The 26,280-nt window shown below is 39.5% G+C and overlaps 1 protein-coding gene across 6 annotated transcripts in view; it reads left to right on the forward strand.

Annotated features, from left to right (window-relative positions):
• Positions 1-26,280, forward strand: part of PTGER3 (prostaglandin E receptor 3) — a 198,409-nt gene that overhangs the window by 151,106 nt on the left and 21,023 nt on the right. Inside the window, exons 4-5 of one of the 6 annotated variants that reach the window (XM_030823139.1) lie at positions 15,902-15,970; positions 18,154-18,288. The exons of 4 other annotated variants lie outside the window; for them this stretch is intronic. In XM_030823139.1, coding sequence (XP_030678999.1) covers positions 15,902-15,970; positions 18,154-18,288 — 204 coding nt within the window. Of the gene's footprint in view, positions 1-15,901; positions 15,971-18,153; positions 18,289-26,280 lie in introns of those variants that run through there. One more of the 6 variants, XM_012500501.2, reaches the window with a different exon arrangement.

Genomic DNA, 26,280 nt, shown 5'->3' on the forward strand with positions numbered 1-26,280 from the left:
TTTTCAGTGGTGCAAATTCTGCTGATAACTTTGTCTTATTCTCCCTATTTGGACATTTATTATTATTATTGTTGTGGTGGCAGTAATTATTGTTATGTTAAAAAATTGACTTATAGGTATCTTTTCTTCCTTTTTTCATTCTGTAGTTTATTCTGTGGTAATTAATCTCTGTGTTTTAAGGTTTTCTTCTTTGAAAATATATTTTTTTCTGTTGGAGAGTCTATATCTTTACTGTCAGTAATAACTGGTATTTCGGATAACATCTTACTTTGGTTAACTCTTGGTTGAGGTAGGGGAAGGTACAAAGAAGCTGTTTGAGTCTCTTTTCTCTCCTCAAATCTCTGCCCTGAGCTGTGATTTAGGTTGACATTTTTGAAGTTTAATAAATTGGTTTTTCTCTTTATTTTCCCCTATCCTTTTTGTAGTGAAATCCTTCTTCCATCTTATGTTTAAAATCCAAAATTTGTTTGGGATAAAGTAAACAGAAGATTGACCTTCGCCTCATTTCCTAAACATTACCAATGCTGTGTGTGGTAGGTACACAGTTGCCTTCATGACTTTTCAAAAGCTTTTCCTTTTGAAGTGAACACCTGTCTCAGAATCTCCTAGATTAAATAGTTATATTCACATATTCCTTAAACTGTAAATTCTTTGAAGGTAGGCACTGCCTTTGCTCTTCACGATAATCATGGTGCCAGTGCAGCATCTGGCACATAATTGGTATTCCAAAAAGGTGGATAACTAGGTTAATACAAATAACTATTTCGGGAGTTGGCACAACATCAGTTGACAATGGATTCCTCTGATTTCTTATTTCTACTATAATACAACTTAATTTCATGGTAGTATATTAATGGACATAATCTCTCTTTTTACCAACACAATATCCAGGGAAGCCCAAATAAACTCTTGGTTGAAACCAACATATTTCATAATTCCTGTTCTCCATGTCCCACCTCCACATAACAGCTGATGATGACATGTTTTCTTACAGCTCCTCTAGTCCCACTCTGAGAATTTAGGGACAGCTTAGATTTGTGAGCATTTGCGGAACAAGACAGAAGCCTGCCCCACTCCAAAAACAGTTAACTTTAGTCCACATACACCAGTGTCCCAAGTTTCAGGCCTACCACTTAAACCTCTAAACTCAGAATGAGATCTCTGTGGATCAGCCAGGAGACTAAGGGGTTTTCTCTTCCTGTTTTTCCTATGGGCTTGGACATCAGTTTTATCACATACGGCCTGGTTTCTCCCAGGAGAAGTCCATTTGAACCTCACTAAACAATAATTTCTGGGCCATACCCTCGCAGTATGTCTAAGACACTCCTATCTGTTTCCTCCTACTGGTCCATCATACATACTTGTAATAAATAATCAAATAGCAGAACAATCAAGTCCCAACCCTCACTGCTTTGTAACTTGGGCTTGGAGAGGTTTATCCAAGATAAATTGGTTCATGCATTATGATCACCTCCCAGTGCATGTGTGACATTCTTCATGGAGTGCACTAAGTTCTATATAATGGGGGTGCCCTACAGAAGGCTGTGCTTTCCTCTCTCATTCCTCTTCTGCCTTCAAAATGAAATACAGAGCAGAAAGGCCACGCCTGTCTTAATGGATGTGCCAAGCTGCATACATTACATTTTGTATCTCACCTTGGACAAGAAAGAAATAGGATCTTAAAAGAAATGCTCGACACGCCGTGTGTATGACCTCTTTCCTCTCTAAATTCATCATTTGTATATTAATATAACTATGATCTAAAATTGCCAACAAAAGAGATCTAAAAGCATACTGAAGTAGTCTTTAGGAGTTCAGTCTACATTTCCCATCACTCAGAGCCAGGAGCACTCAATCATTTGTTCCTGCGTGTAAAAGAGGCTGACACTCAGAATGAGAATACAAAGCAGCTGTCCTTCAAGGTCCAGCCCTATTGTATACATAGCAGAGAACACCCCTTCTCCCCAACTCCATCAGCCCGACCACTGACAGAGTAGGAAACACGGGTCATGATAGGAGCTGGGGCGTTTGTAGTCAGCCAGCAAAGAAATAGGGGCAGTTGTCTGTAAGATAATAAATTAAAGTTAAATCATGTAGTAAAATAAGACAAAAATAAAAGTAAAGGCAATCTGAAACAGGCTTTGTGTCAAAACAACACCAACAACAACATGCTGAGGGAAATAAGGAAGAAAATTGATAGCTTTAGGTTTTTTAGTCCAAGCTTGCACCTCTGTGGGAAAGGCTAGTGTCACTGAAGTGTGGCTGAGGTGTTTTCAGAATCCTTTTAACTCACAGGTTGCTCCTGACATATTCAAAATTCCTACCATTACAGTCATTGCATCTAGAAAGTCTAGTGAAGTATTGAAGAGTATAATACTGAGTCATTGAAGGATATAGTACAATTACACCCTCTGACAATTGGTGTGAACTTTTATCTATTTTCTCTCCTAATCTCTTCACCAGCCTTTTTATTTGCTTATGTCCCTTAGTTCCAGTACTTAGGATTTTTATGGGGCTTTATTGTAACAACCTTACAAACTGATTTCTGTTTCTACTCTAGTCCCCTGCAACTTACCCTTCACATCACTACTAGTATAAAACCCAAATCTAGTTCTATTTATTCCCTCCCTAAAACTCTTGAAGAGCTCCTTAAGAGTAAAATCCTGCAGAGTAAAATCCAAGCAGAAGCATGAAAGCACCATATAATCTGGCTCATGCCGATCTCCTCTAACCCCACACTCCCTCAGAACTCCTTGCGATTGCTTCAAATCACATTAGTGATTCATGCTTCTGTGTCTTTCATGAGAATTCCTGTTAGCCTGGGATACTCTTCTCCTCTTCCAAGGCTGATCAATTTTCATTCATGCCTTGAGACTCAGCCTGGGTGCCATTTCCTTCGGGAAGCCTTCTCCTGCTCCTGGAGTGAATTATATACATGCACCGCAAGTTACCATAGCGTTTTTTTCTCCCTCCAACACAGCTCCTCATATTGCATCACAACTGTATGTGTAATTGTCTCTATTCCCCACTAGACAGTAAACAGTAGGAAAGCATGGACTGAATCCCCAGCACCCAGTAACATAATGCTAGGAACAGAACAGGTGTTTAATAAACATTCCTCTAATGAATTCACAAGGTGTTCCTGAGACACATTCTACCTGGAGCATTTTCGCATTTTTACGCCTTTTAATCTTCCAGCAACAAATCCAATCCTTTCCTTTTACATGAGAATAGTCTATTTCTTGGAGCATTCTTCAAGCATCAGGCTAAGGTAGATAAGTATCATTACACCAGGCAATTGAAAGAAAGAGAGGATGCTCAGATGGGAGGTGAATGATGAAAGAGGCAATAGTTAAGAAAGAGGAACATAAAACAGAGATGTTAAGACATTGCAACTTTGATGTTATAAGAAAATTGTATCTCCTTATTTGAGATTTTAGAGAGAAAAAGGAACATGAGATTATATCACTGTATATTATTAACTAGGTAATATGTTCACTATTTTATGTGCTTTTATGCATTAACTCACTTAAGCCTCAAAAAACTCCAGAATATAAACACTATTATTATCCTCATTTTACAGAGGAGAAAACTGAGGAACAGAGAAAGAACTAACTTGTCCAAGGTACATAGCTAGTAAGTGGCACAGTGATGATTATCAGCCTGAGCAGTCTGAAACCAAGAGACTGTGCTCATAGCCACTATACTATGTTCTTTCTGCATGATGCAGTTACAGTGCAGAGGGGTAAATATTTTAACAAGTTGTAGCAGCAGCACTGATGGAAGACTGGTGGTCAAGGAAGGCATCTGAGAGGAGATGAGGAATAATGAAGTCTTAGAGGAGCAGGAATTAACCAAAGGGCAGGGAGTATACGAGCATTTCAGGAAGAAGGAGTGATGTCTGTAGAGACGAGCAGGCTGTGGAGAAGAAGCTACTATCTTGGTCTGGAGTTGTATTTATGGCTGAATACCAAAGAAAAGGGGAAAGGAGAAAAACAGGAAGACCAACATGGACATCAGTGTGTGTTGCCCAAGTCCATAGTCAGTAGAATTGGCCTGGGTTGCCCAGCAGGGATGTGGGAGAAGTCCTCCTTGATAAGACCACAGTTCCCCTCACATGAGGATGCTGGGCAACAAGCCTCAGATGGACAATTCCCAGAGCCAGCAAAGGACTGGGATGCATAGAAGACACTAAATACACACTATTAAGGTAAAAAATATCCACAGAGACCCTCTTTCCAATTACCCACTCCCAATCCCCACTTTTGTTTTTTAATCAGTGAGGACCACATGTTCAAATACACTAAGTGATATGTTCAAATAGATTAAGTAGTATAGCTCCTTGGCAGAAAGGTTGGGACTAGAAACAAGGAAATGCAGCTTTTTTCTTTGAAGAACTGATGATGTTTTAGGGAGATAAAAATCAAACAAAAACATGCTGAAGTCAGTAACAGTACAGCATCTCAATGAATGCAAAACAAACAAACAAACAAAGTTATTTCACAGTTGAAGTTCTAGGTGCTGAAGGGTTGACTGAGTAAAGGTGGAAACCAGGAAACATTCCTGGAGCAGGTGAGCTTTTAACCAGGTTTTTGTGAAGTGATGGACCTTGGCTGGAGGCAAACAGGACTGGAAGAAAGGAGCTCCCGAAGGGCAGACATGTCTTATGATACTATGATATATACCAGTTTGGTGGGTTGTACGGGCAGGCAGCTTGATAGAGTGGAAAGCGCCGACACGTGGGAGTCATAAAGAACTGAGGTCAAGTTGCTGACATTCATCAGCTACAGGACCATCAGCTGTGGTTCAATTATTTGATCCCACGTGTTCTCCTCTATTCAACGAGGGCAGAGGTTCTCATCATTTAGTGGTTATTGTAGTTACAGAGTCATTTGGTGACAGCAGGGCTTGATATCCTTAGAACTCCTCTTTTTTACTATTCATTGAATGAATTCATAAATGAATAAATGAGTGGATGGATTCCTGGTTAGATTTTCTTCACGCTAAAGAACACTTCAACCCCCTCAAGCAATGGAAATGTGACATCAGTGCACTCTAGTATTATCAGATAAAACGTACCTCACTGTCCCTAACCTGCTCTTATGTAGCTTGCCTGGGAGGAGAAAGGAAAGGAGAATGGGCTCTCAAGATCACTGAGTGGTGGATTATTTGATGATACAAATATAAAAAGGAAGAGGCATTCCACAGACCTCAGGCACCTATCCCTAAGCTTCTGAGAAACACCGTTCCTCATTGGATCCATGGGTGGAGGCACATCTAACTTTCACATCCTATACAAGGAGTGCCTAGAGTTTTACTCCTACTCAAACTACAGGGAAAGAAATCCAGCATCTGCATGTAGAGTATCAAGCCATATTGTGGGATATTTTCTCACGTTTGGGTCTGAAACACCTAAATGTTGTGCTTGTTTGTACTCTGCTATGTCAAGGAGAGTCTGAAAAGCTCCAGTCCTGGAGGAACACTAACGCCTAGTCAAAAAATTAGAAAAGAGGTGTTGCAGTGTAAAATATCATAAAATCTTAGGGTTGGATGGGAACTTGTGGCCACCGCTGATAAGGGTTTTCAGACTCTGTGATTTTAAGAACTAGTAGAATTTCAAAAAGCAAAACAAATAAAAACAAAAATAAGAATTTGACCTACGAAGGCTGTATTAGCTTCCTAGGGCTGCTGTAACAATTTACCACAAGCTGGGAGGCTGAATAGAAATTTACTGTCTCATAGCTCCAGAGGCTGGAAGTTTGAGATCAAGGAGTCAGCATGGCTGGTCTCTACTGAGGACTGGGAGGGATAATCTGTTCCATGCTTCTCTTAGCTTCTGGTAGTTTTCTGGCATTCCTAGGCATTTCTTGGCCTGTAGATGGCATTATCCCTGTGCGTTCACATCATCTTCCTCTTTGTATACATCTGTCTCAGTGTCCAAATTTCCCGCCTTTTATAAGGACACCAGTCTTGAATTAAGGCCCACCCTAATGTCCTCCTCTGAACTTGATCATTTGCAAAACCACTATTTCCAAATAAGGCCACATTCATAGATACTACGGATTAGGATTTCAATATCTGTTGTGGGGACACAAATTAACTCTTAAGAGTAGCCAACTAGTAATTTAATTAAGTAAGGACATTTAAAAAAAAGAGAAAATACATGCATTCTACTATCTTCATCATTTTGAAGAAAAGATATTTTAACTTCTAAAATTTTAGGAATGTTATCATTTCACTGCAAAGGGCAGTCTTTCCCAGAAAGAGTAGCTGGAATCTTACACCAGACAACATGCACATATGCACCACAGCACTCTTCTTCCTAATCTTACTCCAGGTTGTCAGAGACATCGCCACCGACCACTAGGGATCTGTGAAAAAGTTTTCTTTGGTTCTGCTGGTCTAGTACAACTGCTCGTCCACCGCTTAAACCTCTTTTGCAACCACCTTAGCCTGAGCTTTGAAACTATAGTTCTTACATGTGATAACAGATACAATCAAAACAAGAGCTTATGCTGTTACCTCAACATCACACTTCTGTACCTCAAATTATGTCAGACCAAATTCCTTTCCTGTTCTCTGAAATTTCTTCAGCAAGTATGCTATGGGTTGTTTCTATGAAACAGAAACTTGTTTTTGTGAAATCTCACATCGGGGACTGGGCCAAGCATTCTAAAGCATCTTTATTTATTTTTATTTTTTGCAGCATCTGGAGTCTGAATTTCAGCTCTGTGTCTGTTCACTTGGTTTACAAACCAAGATGATTTAATCAGCCCTTACACTGGATTTTATGTAAATGATTTTGTAGTTGTATACCATGAAAAGTAACCACTCTTCAAAGGCAACGAGTAATCATAGGCAGCCACTTAAATTTTGGGACTACTTTTCTCTTATTCCTGGCCAAAGACAAGTTTCCTCAAGCTGGCAGAATACTAACCACATGAAGCTTGGACTGTTTGAGTTGCTCTTCATGACCAGCAACTGACTTTGCCTTATAAATGTCCAGAGAGCCTGATACACGGAGAGTGTGGACTATCACTTGTCAAATATTTTGAGAAAATAAGAAAAGAATGAGTCAAAATTGTGGCTTAAATATTATTTGTAATTTCTCCTAGTTGTCATTTCTTTTGTTAAATGCTATGCTCTTGCTCCTGGTGCTGGGGGGGAACTCAGTATTGAGATGTCAATAATCAATTGAAATCAATAATCAATTGAGAGTCATTTGGTGACAGCAGGGATTTATATCCTTAAACTCCATTATATTTGAACCATCAAACAACCCACCACTCAGTGAGATGTCAAGAGAAAACTAAGGGAATACTAAGAAAGTCATGCTGTAGGTAAAAAGATTGGATTTTGGTGTCAGATATAGGTGGTTTAACCCCCAACTTTGCCGTTCAGCTTTGTGTGATTTCAGGCACGATACTTAAACTCCCTGAGTGTTAGTTTTATCTCCGATACAATGGAATTAACATCTATTCCTTAAGACCATTATACGGATTCACATACCTCTATTGGAGATAGGGTGGGATGAGTCGGGAGAGGACTTTCAAGAAGCAAACGGTAAACTAAATATACTTTTGCCTAAAGGTGAGGCTTGATCAAATTCCACAGGAATTGTTATCCATAATAGCACTTCATTAAAAATATTCTAATTTTCTTCCAGGAGTTGAATAATTATGTAACATACTTTTTGGAAAAAAAAATGAGTTTGCCTTCAGCAAGAGTAGAAGAAAACCAAATACGTTTCGTATCAGACAACCAAAGTGTTCTGAAATATAATAAACTATTCAAGGTCATGTAGAAAACTAGGCATTCAATGTAGTTTTCTGGCAGACTTGCAGGCTCAAAATGCTATTTGGTAGTTAACAAAGTTAAAATGATGATTGTCACAAAACTTCGTAAGAAAACAAATTTATCAGGCACTCTTTTTTTTTTTTGAGATGGAGTTTCGTTCTTGTTTCCCAGACTGGAGTGCAATGGCATGATCTCGGCTCACTGCAACCTCCGCCCACCAGGCTCAAGTGATTCTCCTGCCTCAGTCTCCCAAGTAGCTGGGATTATAGGCACCCACCACCACACCTGGCTAATTTTCTGTACTTTTAGTAGAGATGGGGTTTCACCATGTTGGCCAGGCTGGTCTGGAAATCCTGAACTTAGGTGATCCACCCACCTCGGCCTCCCAAAGAGCTGGGATTACCGGCGTCACCCACCACGTCCCACCTATCAGGCACTTTAAAAGATTATTTTTCATCCTGACCAAAACCAAATTGTGGTTCTTGACATTTAATAATTATTTTGTAATAAGGCTGTTACGTGTAGATTAAATTTTTTATTTTATTTTTCATAAATATTGTTGGATTTAAGAAAACGTTGAATGGGGTATGGAGGATATGGAAGATGTAATTAAAATATCAAGGAAGCAACCAACAAATGAATTTTCTCTGTTGCTCTTATTCCTAGCAGCAATGGACTTTGGAACATTCGCATACGTTCATCTTGGCAGTAGTTTTCAAAAGAATTTTTTCCTGACTTATTTTAACACTTTGTGTCATAAAATCCTATAAATTCACAGAAAAGTCCTGACTATTCAGGGAGGAGTTCTTACTCAAGTAAAAGGCATTTCACATTTCTGCATGAACACTGACATGTGAAATTAAAAGCTAGAATTTAGCTTAAACAATGGTTTGTCTGTGATCTTGTCACCTAGTTGGGTAGGGTAGATGCTGGGGCAAGTCCTGGTGATGTAGCCTCCTCAGCTCCTCAGGAATCACAAGGAAAGACGTGCAGAAGAAAGACCCTGCTACCATTCCCAGCATATTGGCCTTGTCCTGATGTCTTTCTCCATGCCACAGTCCTATAGCTGAAACAAGAGGCAGTGTCCTGTGGGAGGAGGCAGCAGGCTGTTCTAGAATTAAATCTAAGCACTGGCACTTAGCTGCATGATTTTAGGCAAGTGTCTCAGACTCTTTAAGCATCAGCTTCTCATCTGTACCATGGAGATACCAGTATCTACCCCACATGGATTATTAGAAAATTAGGCTTCGTGGTACAAGGTGCCTGGCACATAATGGGTAAATTATCAGCTTCTAACCTGAAACCACACAGTTATAGCATATTGCATTCGGAGAATGAGGATCTGAGAAAAGCTGGTAAATTCCATTTGTTCCTTGTTTAGTTCCAGTTTGTACTCAATAGTAATGAAACGTTTTTCTTTAGTTGGACATCGTTTCTGCTTTGCAAGAGGCAATCCCCTACTCACAGAAAGCACATAAATCAGATATTATTTAATATGTATTACAGGATCTGCTGTAGATGCAGTATTATTTTATGTGCTAGGAAGACATGAAGGTGAAGTAAGAAATGTTCTTACTCTTTTTTCTTTTTTTTTTCTTTTTTTTCTTTTGAGAAGGAGTCTTGCTCTGTCACCCAGGCTGGAGTGCAGTGGCACAATCTTGGCTCACTGCAACTTCTGCCTCCTGGGTTCAAGCAATTGTCCTGCCTCAGCCTCCCGAGTAGCTGGGACTACAGGCATGCCCCACCACACCCAGCAGATTTTTGTATTTTTAGTAGAGACAGGGTTTCACCATGTTGGCCAGGCTGGTCTCAAACTCCTGACCTCTAATGATCCACCCACCTCAGCCTCCCAAAGTGCTGGGATTATAGGTGTGAGCCACCTCCTAAGGAGGTTACAATTTGTAGAGGAAGAAGACAGAAGATGAGGATATGTACCAGCTTGGATAGCTAGTACAATCTATCTATGAACACTATCAGCACACTTCCATTCCTAACAGTTTTTCTGTACATGCTTCTCATTTGACACTAGTCATACCTGGTGCCAGCTGTGTTAAATACATGTCGACAGATGGCAGTCACCATTTACTATCCATTCTGTGCCAAGCACTGTGCTGAGCACTTTGAACACCTTATCTTGTTTAAACCTTACAAGGAACCTGTGAGGTAGGGTTATCGTCAACATTTTACATGAGGAAACTCAAGCTCAGAGAGGTTAATGAATATGCCCCAAAGCAACAGCTCATAAGTGATAGAACTGGGTTTGAAATGCAGGTCTGTCTTCCTCCAAAGCTTTTTTTTTCCCCTGAAACTCCGTATTTTACAACCTCACCTCTGTGTATTTTTCACAAGAGGTTACATAATATGTGCCCCAAAGTATTGATTCCTAGATAATTATAAAGAGGTAAGTAGCTGGTCTAGGAAGCCCTTTCAACATTAACTCAGCGCTGTTGTGGATTTCCCCTTTCAGCTGAGTGAGATTTCATGGTAAAGATTTTGTTTCCATATAGCATTACTACCTCTAAGTGCAATTTCAAATGTCTTTTCCGAAGACTCGTGGGACATGTCTCTCATACATGGTTTTCCATATTATAGAAAGCATTTGTTAGGACCTTTTAAGATCTCCATCAATGATCTTAAATTGGCATAATTTTGTAATCTTTCCTTCCTCAGCTTGTGACTAAGATTACAAGAAACTCCATGCTATTTTTATAATTGTTGTTAGAGAAGAAGAATGCTATGCAAGCCTGCAAGCTCTAAAACAAGCAGACTGTATCGAGAACACAGTTCCTGTCCTGGAGGGTATCTGATCTAAAACCACAAATGGGTGTATTATATGACACTGACCATTTCCATACCCTTGGGGCAGCAGTAAAGATTATTTGATGTCCTCCTATTTTAAAAATGGAGAAACTTTTCTTTTTTTTTCTTAAGATAGACTTTTATCAATTATAGTGAATGAGGGAGAGAATAGAATAGCAAGAAATGAGAAACAGAGCAGTGCTAGGAGTGTTGAGCCTTTAAAATTCATTGCAATGTTTCTAGCTGCTTTATTAACATCTAACTGTAGGTCTGAGGGTGGCATCTGCAGTTTGTGAGTGGGTGCGTTTACACCAAATGGGAATTCAGGAAATGCATTCCAAAATCAAATAGAAATAACTTGGAAATTATTGTGTCTTTATTTTTTCATTAAACAATCCTTAATTGAGTGCCTGTGGGATGAATGATAGTCCCTGCTGCTGGAAGCTCATGGTCTAAGGCCAGAGACAGCAAAGGCACTGCTGGTTGACACAGAATGGGGTGAGTTTTATAACAGTGGAATTGAAGGTTATAGTTGAAATCCAAAGGAGTGACACTTAATACAGCCAGGTAGTGAGTGATTTAGGAAAACCCAGCCTGGAGAAGGTGAAGCAGAGTTTTGCACGTTGAGTAAAAGCAACTGCACTGAAGAATCAGGTTCCAGAGAGGACAGCACGTCAATTTGTATGAAGAAAGTAAGAGGGCTTATTATGTTTAAGGTACTTAAGGAACAAAACAAACAAAAATTCCTATGAATATATAACTGGGTGCTCCTGCAGGTAACTCTAGAGATAAAACCAGAGGGAAAAACCATAGCCATATCTTGAAGGGCTTTCTATGCCAGCCTGAGGACTTTGGACTTTGTCCTAAGAAGAATGATTAAAAGGTTTTTAATATAAACATGATAAAAACCAATTTCCCTTATAGCACCGTGAAGGATCGGTCAGGGAGGGCTGTGTGTGAGAACCGGCTGTTACAGTAAGAAAACATAGTGTCTGTGGAGATAAATATTTAAGTGCTAGAACTGAGTTGACAAAGTAACTGGTTAGGAGAAGGTTAGATGAACCATGCAGCTGAGTAGATGACTGTGCCGTTTACCAAGAAAACATACACAAGAGGGAATTTGGAAGGGCTGATACTTAAGGTAGATTGTAGCATAAGTTAATGGGCCAGTATTTTGTATTATAGTTGTTTCGATGTCCACTTTTTTTTTTTTTTATCATCCTCCACTAGTTTACAGAGGTTAGAAGATAGATTTGGGGGTCATTTCAAATTTCACATCACTTACTGGCTTCCTGATCTTAAGAGGGATCACTTAATTCTATAAGCCTCAGTGTTTTCAGTGGTAAAATAAGAATACTTATGGTACAGGGGTGTCAGAAAGAAGGGTTAAAAGAGAAAATGATATAGAGTCCTGAAACCAAATAAGCGTTGTTAAATAAATGGCAGTTGTTATTATTACTTTTGTTGCTGTCTGTTGAATGCTCACTGAGTGGACGGTCTATGCTTCCTTCACTCTGTGTTTCTGCAGGAGCTTGTCTAGTGGTCTGTGTGTAACAGACTAAGCCGTAATCATTGAATTGAGCTGAATTGAAGTGGTACAACATGGAAATGCCAAATGACGTTTCTGAAAGACATGAAGTGTTTATGCATGTTTGACGTACTTCAGTTAAATAAGTCACTCAGAAAGGGTCAAGAGTAACATTTGGAGATGAAGGACAGGAAAAGAACAATGATATTAATTAAGTAAGATGGAAAGCGGCTCCTAACAGTAAAAAAAAGTAAACTGACCCAAGGGAAGAAGCCTAAGAACAAGTTCTCACAGATACATGGGGCTTTCAAGAGAAGTCAGTGATCTGATGGTTCTCCTCAGCTCAAGGTTTTACCTAGACGTCATATCAGCAATTATCTAACACATTGATCACTGCAAGAAGAAAACTATAGACCATAAGCCATATGAAAAGAATTAAACACTAGCCTGGTGTAGAAACCTAATCTGAACATTGATGTATTGTCCAATTGTCATCATGATTCTTATTTTACTTTTCTTTCGGTCATTTAATTTTCTCTGAATGTGAGTCATGTTAATATTTATAGGTAATTTTAGGTTGCCTTTGCATTTTATACTAAACTTGTCCAACAGGGAAATCAAAATTATATTTATCATTAACATAAATTAAATAAAATATAAGCCAACAAAAACAGAGCACAATCTTTTTTTTTTTTTTGAGACGGAGCCTCGGTCTGTCGACCAGGCTGGAGTGCAGTGGCACGATCTCGGCTCACTGCAAACTCTGCCTCCCAGGTTCATGCCATTCTCCTGCCTCAGCCTCCCGAGTAGCTGGGACTGCAGGCACCCGCCACCACGTCCGGCTAATTTTTTGTATTTTTAGTAGAGGCGGGGTTTCACCGTGTTGGCCAGGATGGTCTTGATCTCCTGACCGCGTGATCTGCCCACCTCGGCCTCCCAACGAGCACAATCTTAAGTGGAAACCGATTGAGGTACTTGTACTGATTTAGATTTGAGGGGTAAATTTGCCTATCGCTAAAGAGCTAGTTAGCATGTATCTAGGTATAGTAGGTAAATCTAAGCCAATGGGGCATGAAAAGGGGGGAAATCTTTAACACCACATAAATTCAGCTGTTCTTAAGCACTTTCTTTTCTAAAAAACCTACCACACTCCTGCTGTGCACTATGGCCCACCCTATCTCAGGGCAGCTGCAAATTGTTACGCACATTATTCATACCACGAGGGTGCCAGGCAGAGGAGAGGGAAGGTGAATCCCAAAGAAACAGGCATCTTTTTCTAATTTGCACAAATCTACGGCTAAACAACAGCACAACTACATCCTATGCCCTACAGTCTTTTCCATCAGAAAAAAAATCCCCAAATTCACAAACCAAAGCCTAGTTTCTTAGCATAGATTGTGCTTTTTTTCACATCTCAGATGAATTTAAAAGCCTGAGATGGGATGGAGAACAGGGAGAAATTTGGTTAAAGGGAACATAGTTGCTGTTTGTAGGATAAATAAGTCTAGAGATCTAAATTATAGCATAAGGACTATGGTTAATGATACTGTATACTGGAAATTTGCTAAGGCAGATTTTAGGTGTTAACAAACACACACACACAATGGTAACTATGTGAAATGATAGATACATTAATTTGCTTGAATGTAGTAATTATTTTGCTATGCAAATGTATATCAAAACATCACGTTGTATGCCTTAAATATATACAATTTTTAAAATGCCTGGGCGGCTGAAAAAAATAGGATCTACATAGATAGATTTTGATGTTCCTGAACTTCCCTAACCCTCTTTTTAATTGTCTCCAGAAGCCTATTATTTATCCTTTAAATGGTGGTTTTTCAGAGTCTTTGGATCTGCCTGAATTCGTAAAAGGCCATCACTTTGATGCCCCTTCATGATTGTGAGGTGCCTATTGCAACACAACCATGACTGCTACTTCTGCTAAGAGGGCTTGATGGGGCTGTTCTCTGCTCCTGGAAACTCAGCTTGGAGAAAGGCCAGGAGAAAGCTTGCTAGTGTACATGGTACTCTTATGCTGATTTTCAAATAGTCAACTCCCACAGCTTTGCACGCTTTAACACCAAAATGAAAGACAGAAACAGTGTTATTGCTTCATTGCCTTCTGGTCAGGAACAAACACATATGAAGCTGCCTTGACCCATACCTATTTTGAGTTACTCAGAAAGATCTAAATAGAATCTTATATCCAAACATAATGGAAGCAAGAAAATATGTTTCTACTCTTTGCTATTGTTTACTTGCTGGTCTGAAGTTTGGGTCTTAATATGAGTTTTGGAATATTATGAAACAGCATAACCACCCAGCTAGAAAATAATAGCTAATATAAATCAGCCAGCTCACAAGCAAAACAGATTTTTAAAATCTGCTTTATATTCTCTAATGCACCACAGAGAAGGTATCAAGAATTTGAAATTTTAAATACAGAGAAAGATTATTTAGAGACTTTGTTGAAAAATAAGTATACATAGGAGCAATAAACAAATCTATCATATCAGAACCTAGAATTGCACTGAAAGGAAGCAGATTTCAGTTATTTCCCATGCCATAAAAAAATATCAAAAACTATAGATTTAGAAACCTGAGCCTTCCTCATTCCACCAAAAATGGGGGAGGTAGGAACGTTACCAGTAGGACAAATTACACACATTTGGGTTGAAAGAAGAGAAAGAACTGTAATAAGCATAACCAGCAACATGCAGAAAATCAGCAACAGAGCTTGGAGATCAAAGCAGACCGTAACCTAAAGCTAAAGCCTTTAACAGACTATATCAAGTCATGCATGAAAAGTGCCAGGAAGGAATATATTTACTAAATTACCCACTTAGTCCCCTTGAGATAGCAGTATTCTGTAGAATTTCAGTGGAAATGCAACAAGGTCCAAAGTGTTATTAGAGTCCATATAAATGTCCTTTCCGCTCTCAGCTGTTCTCAAGCCCTCACCATTAGTACTTTGAGGGGCTCATAACCCCACTCAGTAAGATTTTTCTTCATGCCCAAAGGAAAAATTATAGACTTCTCTTCCAAGACTTCCAGATGTTTCATTATTGGTCCCAAACTATTTCCCTAGTTTCATCTTCAGGACCCTCCTTCTCACATTCCCTATGTTGCAACTTACCTGTCTCTAGTGTTAACTCATTCTTCCTTCTAAGCAGTGAGGAGAAGTATTTAAGAACTGGGTCAATGGGGCCAAACAAATCTTGATCCAAGGACCAGCTATGCCATATACCAACAGTATGACCTTGGCAAGTCACTTCATTCATTCATTCATTCATGAATTCAACCATATTTATTGAGCATCCAGTGTGTGCCAGGATCTGTGCTTAGCGCTGGAGATAAAGAACAGTACAAAAATTCCTGTCCTCATGAGACCCTTATTCTAGTTCGGGGAGATAGAAATGGTCTAATAATTGCCATGATAAAAACTAAAGCAGAGTAAAGATGCAGAGAGTGATGTGGGAGTGAAGAGAAGAGAGAGAGGAAAGAGGTTGTGCTTTTGACAGATTGATTAAGGAAGGCTTTTCTGATAAGATGACATTTAGATGGAAACCTGAATGAATGAGGAAGTGAGCCTTGTGGTATCTGGGAGATGGTGTCCCAGGCAGAGGGATGATGAGTTTGTGGTCCGATGATTTCAGTCTCTTCCTTAGGAACTGTTCCCCATTGATGTTGCATCACTGTTTTGGTCAGTTGGGGAAGCTATAACAAGATACCACACACTAGGGGGCTGAAACAATAGAAATGGTTTTCTCACAGTTCTGGAGGCTGGCAAGTTCAGGATCAGGGTGCCAGCAGATTCGGTGCCCTGGCGAGTGCCCTCTTTTTGCCTTGCACATGTCAGTCTTCTCATTGTATCCTCAAATGGTGGAGAAAACAGAGAAGGGAAGCAAGCTCTCTCTTGTCTCTTCTTAAAAGGGCATTAATCCCATTATGTGGGTCCCACCTTCATGACTCAGTTATCTCCCAAATCTCTATCTCCAAATATCATCACACTGGGGATTAGGGTTTCAACATATGAATTTGGTGGCTGGGTATGGGGGAGACAAATATGCAGTCTTTAGCAATCTCTGATCCCATGAAGTTGTTGTGAGGATCATATGAGGTTTATTAGTATACAAGTGCTTAGGGCCATTCTTGGAGCATAAGAAATGGTCACAAAAAGACAGTATTATTTTTTCTATCAGGTTCAGCAAGAATATCCCCTTGAAAGCTCTTTTGCCATAGGCTTCCTCCCAACCTCATCGCCAGCATTATTCCCCTCTCTATTTGGTCTGCATTGCATGTTGTACGCAACACTGTAATAGCATTTATCATATTGTGTGTCTTTATTCTTTTCTTTCCCCCTTTTTTTTTTGTTTCCTCAGCTAGACTGTGAGCTTGATGAAGGGAGTGACTGCACCTTATTCTTGGGCCCTCAGAGCCTAGCACAGTGCCGGATGCATTAAAGTTTCTAAATTCATGCTTGCTGAATGAATGAATGAGCTTAAATACTTCTTGTTCCATGAAGTTTTTAAACTTACTCTCATCTCTATCTCCACTTATATTTTGTATCAGTCATATCACATAATATATGTATCACTTAACCCATATTATTTTGTATGCAAAATTTTTTGCATCTATACCTTCTTTCCAACTAGATCATAAAGTCTTATGGAACAGAAATGGTATATTATATTCTTTGTATCTTTCTTAGAGTGTTATGTGCATACATGGGTTAATTATCGTTGTAGTATTAAAAGAAAAGCTTAATGAATAAATGCACAGATGGACTTAAAAACCATTTGATGGAGTATTACACATTTTTTATGGATGGGGTGAATAACGATGTTAGAATGTAACTACTATTGCTTCAGAGCAACCACAGAGAACCTCAGAAGTCCAACCCAGAGAAGTTTTTGAATGCTCTCAGAATGAGGTGGAACAATAAAAATCTCAATATTATTTCAAAACTCAAAAACTTATTCCTGGTCACTAAAAGAATTAAAAAGAGTCTAACTCTTTAGAATCAGACAAATTTTGGCTCTTGCATTTTCAGGAAAATGATCTTGGAATAGTTAGACAAAGTGCCAAAAATACACAGAATGCAATGGGATGTGATTTTAATATCTGTAATAGTTGTGTCCCAAATAAAGGAAGCATACAACAAATATAGAGGATTCCCCTCATGTTCCCATTTACAATAATCTAGGAACGTGATGGAGTTCCTTTACGTAGAAAGACACCTAAATACCTCAGCCAGAAAATGATGCAAAATTCTATAGCAGCCTGTATGGGGTTTCCAATCTCTGTAAGTGGACAGAATTACACATGTATACACTGAATTTAAGGGACACAGATGATAAGACCACCCCAGTTAAAGAGTGTATTAATTTTCTATTGCTTCCTAACAAATCACCACAAATTTAGTGACTTAAAGCAACACAGTTTTACTATCACGATTTCTGTGCAGGAATCTGGGTATGCATTAGCTTCGTCTTCAGCTCAGGGTCTCACTAGGCTGAAATCAAAGTGTCAGCCGGGGCTGTGGTCTCATTTGAGGCTTGAGATCATCTTCTAAGGTCAGCAGGAAAGTGGTGATGCTGCTGCTGCTATTGCTCCTGCTTATCTCTTTTAAGGTTTTGCCAGATTAAATCAAACCCACCCAGGAACTTTTCCTTTTTAATTAACTCAAAATCAATTGACTAGGAAACTTGATTGCATCTGGAAAATACCTTTGGCAATATAGTGTAACATAATCATGGGAGTTATAACCCATGATATTCCCATCTGCTCACACTCAAGGGGAGATTATTATACAGCTTGTGTATACCAGGGGGTGGATGTCTTGGAGGCTATCAGAATTTTGTCTAGTTCAGAGGGCACTGAGACAGATAAATAAGAATCAGGGTGTCCCACACAACAGCATTACATATAAGTGTCTCAAAATTACTTAGGATGGTAAAATTACTGGGGATGATATAATTGCGTTCTGATCCTTTTTTTTTTTTTTTTTTTTTTTTTTTTTTGAGATGGAGTCTTGCTCTGTCACCCAGGCTGGAGGTCAGTGGAGCGATTTCCGCTCACTGCAAGCTTCGCCTCCTCCACTCACTGCAACCTTCGCCTCCTGGGTTCAAGTGATTCTCCTGCCTCAGCCTCCCAAGTAGCTGGAATTGCAGGCATGCGCCACAAAGCCTGGCTAATTTTTGCATTTTTAGTAGAGACGAGGTTTCACCATGTTTGCCAGGCTGGTCTTGAACACCTGACCTCAAGTAACCCACCCACCTTGGCCTCCCAAAGTGCTGGGATTACAGGCATGAGCCAACGTGCCTGGCCATGTTCTGATCTTTTAATGATGGCAACATTTAGTATTATAGAGCATGAAAATGTCAAAGTCACAACTCTAAAATGTTTTTATTTAGAAATATGTGCCTATCAGAATTTTAGTTACTAGTATTATTTAAGAAAATTGGACTTTTTATAATAACAGGTCAACATTGTAATTCCAAGCTAAAATGGGTGAGTAATTGCTTTAGGCTTGTAATTTCAGATTAAAATCTTACTTGGAACATTTAAGAGAACTTCAGGTTCATCATACCTATAAATTTAATTTATTAGGCTTATAAGAGTGACTTAAGTTCCTGGGAAGTTTCTTAAGTCGCCTAATTGGTATACTTAAAAAGAAAATAGAAATATATTACATTAATAAATGTGCTTAAATATTTAAGGAATTTAAGTTGTGAAATCTTCCTTCAAAGTAATTATAAAATTTGCTATATTTATGAATGTATTAATAAGATTTATAAACTAACATAACAGCTTAAGAAGAACAAGAGTTTAAATAAATTGAACACTAATTTTGCACCAAAATTACGTTAAATAGGTTTTTTTCTAGGCATAAAAACTGCCCTCAGGAACATAAAAATACTCATGTTCAACAAGTTTCAACTGTGCTATTTTGTATGACCTCTGTCAAGTTACTTCTCTTAGCTTGAGTTTCCTCATCTACAAAATGGGTATCGTCATATTAACTTTTAGGGTTGCTGTAAGGATTGAGATATTTTGCGTAAAGTGGTTGGAACATGTAAGGTCCTCAATAATGACAGCTCAAACAAAAAGAGATTAGAGGGTCCAAGATGATAGGCTAGAAGCAGCTCAGGTGTGCTGCTCTCAGAGAGGAAACAAAAGGGCTAGTGAACACTGACCCTGCAGCCAAACATCTGAGAAACCACGTTGGGATCCATCAAGGCAGCAGGGGACACAGAGCAGAGAGAAGCAAAGCTGGACACCAGCCTATCTTGGCATATTGTGAAACCAGGAGAACCTCTCCCACATGGTAAAAGGTGAGTGAGTGAGAGCCCCCTAGAAGATTTGCACTCTCCACAGGGACCAGTGCAAGAATGGGAATGGAAGAATCCCTCTGGCCCCCCACACTCTCATCTGTGATAATAAACTGAGGTAGAGAGCCACCTGGTCATTTTGTGGTGGCAACTCTTGAGTCTAAGAGGGCCTCTACAAGCCTTTAGCCCCAAAACAGACCAGCACTGGCACCATAGCTCCAACAGAGGCCACATTTGCAGTGTCTGAGAGAAATAAGATTGATCTATCCTCATCTCATTGGACAGGGCTCAGTACCAGCTTGCAGCCCAGTGGTGCTGCTTCTGCCTGAACTTGGCCAGCAGCCATAGCCTCCTGCTGTCCCAGGAAGCACCCAGATGGCAGAACAAGTGATCCCACCCATCCCCACCACTGATAACCAGGTGGGCAACACCTGCTAGAGCTTCCAGCCCAACAGTCCCACTTCCATGTAAACTCAGCCAAGAGTGCAGCATTCTGTTGTCCTGAGAAATACCCAGATGGTAGGGTGGGTGACACCACACACCCACGCCAATGGTAGCCAAGGGGGACAATGCCTGCTAGATCTTCAAGCCCAGAAAACCCTCTTCTGCCTGAACTCAGCTAGCAGGCAAAGCCTCCCATTGTCCTGAGAAACACTGAGATGGCAAGATGGGTGACCCTACCAATCCCTACCACTGGAAGCCAAGTGGGTAATGCTTGCCCAGAGTTTCCAATTCAGAGGTTCCACTTCTGTCTAAATTTGTTGGGGGTGCAGCTTCCTGATGCCCTGGAAACATCTAGATGGCAGGGTGGGCAACTCCACCTAACCCTGCCTCTCATAGCAAGATGTGCCACACCTGCTAGAGCTTCCAGCTCAGTGGTTCTGCTTTTGCCTAAACTCTGTAGACAGGTGCAACCTTGTGTCTCCCTGAGAAGCACTCAAACAACATATTAGGGCCAACCTAGCAAGGACATGGCTTGTCTGCTAACTGCATCCTCTGCCTAAGGAAGTCCTGTGAACCAGAACACCCAACAAAAGAAACACAGTCATGGAGATAGTAACTGGAGGGGTCTCCTCTAAGACCCAGGAGCAGACTATAATTGAAGCCAGTTGTCTAATCCCACCAAGAACCACAATCAAACCCTCAAGGGCACCAAAAAAGATAAAAGCAAAAAGCCCATCCAAAGGACTGCAACTTCAAAGACTGAAGAAACGTCCGCCCACATCAATGAGAAAAAAACAGTGCAGGAACTCTGGTAATAGCAACAACAACAAAAAAGGCAAAAGTGTCTTCTTACCTCCAAATGACCACACTAGTTCCCCAGCAAAGGTTGTTAACCAGGCTGCAATGACCGAAATGTCAGAACTAGCATTCAGAATATGAATAGAAATGAAGATCACTGATATTCAGGATAAAGTCGAATCCTGATTCATGGAATCTAAAGAATATAATAAAACAATACAGGAGATGAAAGATAAAATGGCCATTTTAAGAAAGAATCAAACTGAACCAATAGAGTTGAAAAACTCACTTTAAGAATTTCATAATACAGCAAGTATTAACAGCAGCATCAACCAAGCTGAGGAAAGAATCTCAGAGCTTGAGAGATTGCTTTTCTGAAATAACTCCGTCAGACAAAAATAAAGCAAGAATTATAAAGAATGGATAAAACCTCTGAGAAATATGGGATTATGTAAAGAGACCAAGAGACCAAATCTATAATTCACTGGCATCCCAAGGAAAGGGAGAGAAAGCAAGCAACTTGGAAAACATATTTGAGGTTATCATCCATAAAAATTTTCCCAATATCACTAGAGAGGCCAACATTTAAATCCAGGAAATTCAGAGAACCCCTGAAAGACACTATACAAGACAACCATCCCCAAGACAGATGGTCATCAGATTCTCCAACGTTGAAATGAAGGAAAAAATGTTAAAGGCAGCTAGAGAGAAGGGGCAGGTCACCTACAAAGGGAACCCTATCTAGCTAACAGTGGAACTTTCAGCAGAAACTCTACAAGCCAGAAGAGACTTGGGGGCCTATATTTAGCATTCTTTTTTTTTCTTTCTTTTTTTTTTTTTTTGACAGAGTCTTACTCTTTCACTCAGGCTGGAGTGAAGTGGCGTGATCTCAGCTCACTGTAACCTCTGCCTCCTGGATTCAAAAGATCCTCCTGCCTCAGCCTCCTGAATAGCTGGGATTATAGGTGCCTGCCATCATGCCTGGCTAATTTTTTATTTTTAGTAGAGATGGGGTTTCGCCATGTTGGCCAGGCTGGTCTCGAACTCCTGACCTCAGGTGATTCACCCACCTCGGCCTCCCAAAGCGCTAGGGTTACAGGCGTGAGCTACCTCACCCAGCCTCGGCATTCTTAAAAAAAAAAAAAAAAAAAAAAAAAAAAAAAAAAAAAGAAATTCCAACCAAGAATTTCATATCCAGCCAAACTAAGTTTCATAAGCAAAGGAGAAATAATACCATTTTCAGACAAGCAAATGCTCAGGGAATTTTGTTACTGCCTTGCACGGTCATTAAGGGAGTGCTAAATGTGGAAAGGAAAGACTGTTACCAGCCACCACAAAAGCACACTTGAGTATATAGGTCATTGACACTATAAAGCAACCACACAATCAAGTCTGCATAATAACCAGCTAACAATATGATTACAGGCTACCTTCACATATCATTTTTTTTTTTTTTTTGAGAGGGAGTCTCACTGTCACCAGGCTGGAGTGCAGTGGTACAATCTTGGCTCACTTCAACTTCTGCCTCCTAGGCTCAAGTATTCTCCTGCCTCAGCCTCCCAAGTAGCTGGGACTACAGGTGCGCACCACCATGCCCAGCTAATTTTTGTATTTTTAGTAGAAACAAGGTTCCACCATGTTGGCCAGGATGGTCTTGATTTATTGACCTCATGATCCACCCACTTGGCCTCCCAAAGCACTGGGATTGCAAGCATAAGCTACTGCGCCTGGCCACGCATATCAATATTAACCTTAAATGCAAACAGAATAAATACTTCAATTAAAAGGCACAGAGTGACAAGTTGAATAAGAAAGCAAGATCCAACTGTATGCTGTCTTCAAGAGATCCATCTCACAGACAATGACACCCATAGATTCAAAGTAAAGGAACAGAGAAAAATTTACCAAGCAAATGGAAAACAGAAAATAGCAGGGGTAACTATTTTAATTTCAGACGAAATAGACATTAAACCAATAATGATCAAAAAACAAAGAGGGAGGCTAGACGTGGTGGCTCACCCCTATAATCCCAGCACTTTAGGAGGCCGAGGTGGGAGGATAATTAGAGTTTGGGAGTTCGACACCAGCCTGGCCAACATGGTAAAACGCCATCTCTACTAAAAATACAAAAGTTAGCCACATGCTGTGGCTCACACTTGTAATCCCAGCTACTCAGGAAGCTGAGGCACAAGAATAGCTTGAACCTGGGAGGCAGAGGTTGCAGTGAGCTGAGATCATGCCACCGCACTCCAGCCTGAGTGACAGAGTGAGACTCTGTCTCAAAACAAAACAAAACAAAACAAAACACCAAACAATAAAAGGAAGGACAGAAGGGCATTACATAATTATAAAGAGTTCAATCCAACAAGAAGATCTTACTATCCTACATATATATCCACCCAACACAGGTGCACCCAAATTCATAAAACAAGTACTTACAGACCTATGAAGAGATTTAGATAACCACACAACAATACTAGGAGATTTTAACACTCCATGACCATATTAACGATATCATTGAGGCAAAAATACTAACAAAGGTATTCAAGATGTGGATACAACATTTGATCAAATGGACTGAACACACATCTATAGAACACTCTACCCCAAAACAGGATATACATTCTTCCTATCTGCACATAGCACATACTCTAAAATCAACCACTCAATAGGATGTAAAGCAATTCTCCGCAAACTAAAAAAACAAACAGAAATCATACCAACCACACTCATGGACTACAGCACAATAAAAATAGAAATCAATACTAAGAAAATCACTCAAAACAATACAATTGTGTGGAAATTAAACAACCTGCTTCTGAATGACTTCTGTGTAAATAATGAAAGGAAGGCAGAGATGAAGAAATTCTTTGAAAGTAATAAAAACAAAGATACAATATACCAGAATCTCTGTGACATAATTAAGGAAGTGTTAAGGGGGAAGTTTATGGCATTAAATGCTCATATAAAAATGTTAGAAAGATCTCAAATTAATAACTACCATCACAATTAGAGAAACTAGAGAAACAAGAGCAAACCAACCCCGAAGCCAGCAAAGGACAAGAAGGAACCAAAATTAGAGCAAAATGAAAGGAAACTGAGATGCAAAATAAAATACACAAAAGATCAATGATTCCAGGAGTTGGTCTTTTGAAAAAATTATTAAGACAGATCATGAGCTAGACTAATAAAGAAAAAAGGAACGAAGATTCAAATAAACACAATCAGAAATGACCGTGGTACTTTACCACTGATCCCACGGAAACACAAAAACACCTCAAAGATTAGTAGGAACACCTCTATGCGTACAAACTAGAAAATCTAGAAGAAATGGATGAATTCCTGGAAACATATAACCTCCCAAGATTGAACCAGGAAGAAACTGAATCCCTGAACAGACCAATAACATGTTTGGAAATTAAATCAGTAATAAAAAGCCTACCAACCAGAAGCAGCCCAGAACCAGACGGATTCACAGCTGAATTCTGCCAGACTTACAAATCTATGACATCCATAGGTTTGTAATGAAGAACTGGTACCAATTCTATTGAACTATTCCAAAAAACTGAGGGGGAGGGACTCCTCCCTAACTCATTCTATGAGGCCAACATGATCCTAATACCAAAACCTGGCAGACACACAACAAAAAAAGAAAACTTCAGGCCAGTGTCGTTGATGAACATAGATACAAAAATCTTCACTGAAATACTAGTAAACCAAATCCAGCAGCACAACAAAACCTAATCCACCATGACGTAGTAGGCTTTATCCTTGGGATGCAAGGTTAGTTAAACATACACAAATTTAAAAATGTGATTTACCACATAAACAGAGCTAAAACCAAAAACAACATGATCATCTTAATAGGTACAAAAAAGCTCTCCAATAAAAGTCAGCATCCCTTCATGCTAAAAACCCTCAACAAACTTGGCATTGGAGGAATATATTTCAAAATAAAAGCCATCTATGACAAACGCATAGCCAACACCATATTCAATGGGCAAAAGCTGGAAGCATTTCCCTTGAGAACCGGGAAAAGACAAAAATATCTACTCTCACCACCCCTATTTAAGATAGTACTGGAAGTCCTGGACACAGCAGTCAGGCAAGATAAAGAAATATAAGGCATCCAAATAGGAAGAGAAGAAGTCAAACTATATCTGTTTGTAGATGATATGATTCTATACCTAAAAAAAACCCATGGTCTCTGCCCAAGAGCTCTTAGATCAAATAAAAAGTTTCAGGATACAAAGTCAATGTACAGAAATCAGTAGCATTTCTATACACCAACAATGTCCAAGCTGACAGCCAAATCAAGAATGCAATCCCATTCACAACACCACAAAAACAATAAAATATCTAGGAATACAGCTAACCAGGGAGTGAAAAATCTCCATAATGAGAAATACAAACACTGCTCAAAGAAATCAGAGAAGACACAAACAAATGGAAAAACATTCCTGCTCGTGGATAGGGAGAATCGATATCATTAAAATGACCACACTTCCCAAAGCAAGTTACAGATTCAATGCAATTTCTATGAAACTACCAATGAAATTCTTCACAGAATTGGAAAAAGTTGTTTCAAAATTCATATGGAAGCAAAAAAGAGCTCGAATGGCCAAGGCCATCCTAAGCAAAAAGCACAAAGCTGGAGGCATCACGTTACCTGACTTCAAACTACACTACAACGCTACAGTAATCAAAACGGCATGGTGCTGATACAACAACAGACACATAGACCAATAGAACAGAATAGAAAGCCCGGAAGTAAAGCCACAGACCTACAGGCATCTTGTTTTTGACAAAGTTGACAAAAACAAGTAATGGGGAAAGGACTCCCTATTCAATAAATGGTGCTGGGATAACTTGCTAGCCATATGCAGATGATCGAAGGTGGACCCCTTCTTTATACCATATACAAAAATCAACTCAAGATGGATTAAAGGTTTAAATATAAAACCCACAACATGAAAACCCTGGAAGGTAACCTAGGAAACACCATTCTGGACATAGGCTCTGGCAAATAGTTTATGAAGACACCAAAAACAATTGCAACGAAAACAAAACTGAACAAATATTTTCTCCCATTCTCTAGTTTTTCTGTTTACTCAATTGATAGTTCCTCACAGCAAAAGCAACTATCAATTGACTAAACAGACAGCCTAGAGAATGGGAGAAAATGTTTGCAAACTACACATCTAACAAAGGTCTAATATCCAGAATCTATAGGGAATTTAAACACATTAATAAGCAAAAAACAACACCATTAAAAAGTAGGCAAAGGACATGAACAGACCCTGTTCAAAAGAAGACATACACATGGCCAACAAGCATATTATAAGATGCTCAACATCACTAACTAGAAGAGAAAGGCAAATCAAAACCACAATGAAATACCATCTATGCCAGTCAGAATGGCTCTTACTAAAATGTCAAAAAACAACAGATGCTGGCAAGGTTGTGGAGAAAAGGAAAGGTTTATACACTGCTGGTGGGAATGTAAATTAGTTCAGCCATTGTGGAAAGCACTGCAGTAACTCCCTAAAGAACTTAAAACAGAATTATCATTCAACC

The sequence above is a fragment of the Nomascus leucogenys genome, chromosome 12, assembly GCF_006542625.1.
Source record: "Nomascus leucogenys isolate Asia chromosome 12, Asia_NLE_v1, whole genome shotgun sequence".
Taxonomy (NCBI): domain Eukaryota; kingdom Metazoa; phylum Chordata; class Mammalia; order Primates; family Hylobatidae; genus Nomascus; species Nomascus leucogenys.